Genomic DNA, 2,105 nt, shown 5'->3' on the forward strand with positions numbered 1-2,105 from the left:
TCATCATATGTCATGCCAACACTGCTAACATTATGCCATAAATACTCTCAAGTAGTCAATCAATCAATAAGATATATTTCAACACATTTTTAACCTAGAAATTCCCTATACATTCCTCATTAACGGAAGGCTAACGGATTAAGTTGACATCGATTAATCAAGGGAAGTCAATTGAACATGCTTGAGAGAGGTTAGGAGGTGTCAAAAAGGTGCTAGAAGTGTCTGGGGTTCAAAACAATCGAAGTGGGAGCAGCATGAACAAAACTGCCCATAAGGCTCTGGTACGATACAGCCAAAATGGCCGTATTGATACAACAATCAAATCAGGAAGTTTTGAAGCTTCTGTTTTCTCATGGTATCGATACGGCAAAAAACCCATATCGATACAGCGAGGTTTCAAGCAGTGATTTCACAGAATTTTGAGGGATCAACGAAACATCAACAACTATAGGCACATTTTTTTCCCCAAATCAACATATTTACACATAAAGAAGGAAAAGAAATCCCTACCTCGGAACAATGGCTGAGATTCAAGTGATTTGGTTGAGCCCTAGCTCCAAACTTTTGAAATTAACCAAAATCTTCTTCCTGAGCCTCACTAATGCGATACAAGCCCAATGAGGATGGATTCTTGGAGTTCTAGTGAGATGGAGTGAAGTTTTGAGTGAGAGGAGAAGAGAGAGAGACACACGGTAGAGAGAGAAAGATCGGTAAGGGAGAGAGAGAGATAGAGATCAAATGATCTCCTACACCACACACACCCCTATATCTATATATTACACTCACACTCCCTCAAGATCCCATTCTTTCACTTCAATCCTCAAGCCACTTAATCACCAAATAAACCATATTTTTCTCAATTAAACATTTAACAAACATTTCAAAAATTAATAATTATTTGGGTCTCTACAATCTATCATCCTTAAAGAAATTTTGCCCTGAAATTTACATCTCAAGCCATCTAAGAGCATGCATCAAGTAATCATGCTCATGCCATAATACATATAGCCAAATAACAAGTAAACAATCATAAGATTGAAGTTTCAAGAATCACATTGGTTAATTCGGAAACAATTGCGGGTGCTTCTCTCTAACTTCGTCTTCCCTTTCCCACGTCGACTCCTCCTTTGCAAGATTACTCCATGGAACTCGCACTAATGGAATGGTCCTACCCCTCAAAACTTGCTCGTGCAAATCTAAGATACGTATCAGCTCCTCCCCATAAGATGCATCGGCCTCTAACTCTAGTTCGGACCACTCTAGAACGTGTGACAGATCTGGCTCGTACTTCCGCAACAACGATACATGAAACACATTATGAATGCCCGATAGCTTTGGTGGCAAGGCCAATCGATACGCGACTTCCCCAATCTTCTCGATAATATCAAACAGTCCGATAAAACGTGGTGCAAGCTTGCCCATTTGCCCAAAATGAGACAATCACTGACGCGGTGACACCTTAAGGAACATGTGGTCCCCCGCTTCAAACGATAATGGTCGGCTACGACGATCGGCATAACTCTTTTGCCTACTTTGCGCAGTTAAGAATCGTTGGCGAATCACTTTAACTTGCTTAGTGCTTTTCCTTTGTGCTTCAAGAAGATGTTGATGAATCACCCTCATATTTTTGGAGGTTTCTTTGATCAAATCCGGCCCGACCAACGTAGCCTCACCCAACTCGGTCCAGCAAATGGGTGATCGATACGGTCTCCCATACAAAGCTTCATACGGTGCCATCTCGATGCTAGATTGGTAACTATTGTTGTACGCAAATTCGACTAATGGTAGGTGATCTTCCTAATTACCCCAAAAATCCATAACACAAGCCTAAAGTATATCTTCTAAAATTTGGATCGTTCTCTCGGATTGCCCATCCGTTTGAGGGTGTAACGAGGTGCTAAATAGAAGATTGGTGCCAAGAGCGGCTTGCAGACTTTGCCAAAAGCGCGCGGTAAACCTTGGCTCTCTATCCGACACAATAGAAACATGAATTCCATGAAGACGGATAATCTCACGGATGTACAAATGACTAAGCGTATCAATCGAATCTGTAACCTGAATCGGTAAGAAATGTGCTGACTTGGTCAATCGATCGACTATCACCC

General features: G+C 41.5%; 1 protein-coding gene across 1 annotated transcript; it reads right to left on the reverse strand.

Moving 5' to 3' along the window:
• Positions 1 to 1,059: 1,059 nt before the first annotated feature.
• Positions 1,060 to 1,422, reverse strand: LOC131332850 (uncharacterized). The gene has a single exon (XM_058367159.1). It carries the CDS (start codon positions 1,420 to 1,422, stop codon positions 1,060 to 1,062), a length of 363 nt encoding a protein of 120 aa, XP_058223142.1.
• Between the last annotated feature and the right edge of the window lie 683 nt (positions 1,423 to 2,105).

This window comes from Rhododendron vialii, chromosome 7a (genome assembly GCF_030253575.1).
Source record: "Rhododendron vialii isolate Sample 1 chromosome 7a, ASM3025357v1".
Classification (NCBI taxonomy): domain Eukaryota; kingdom Viridiplantae; phylum Streptophyta; class Magnoliopsida; order Ericales; family Ericaceae; genus Rhododendron; species Rhododendron vialii.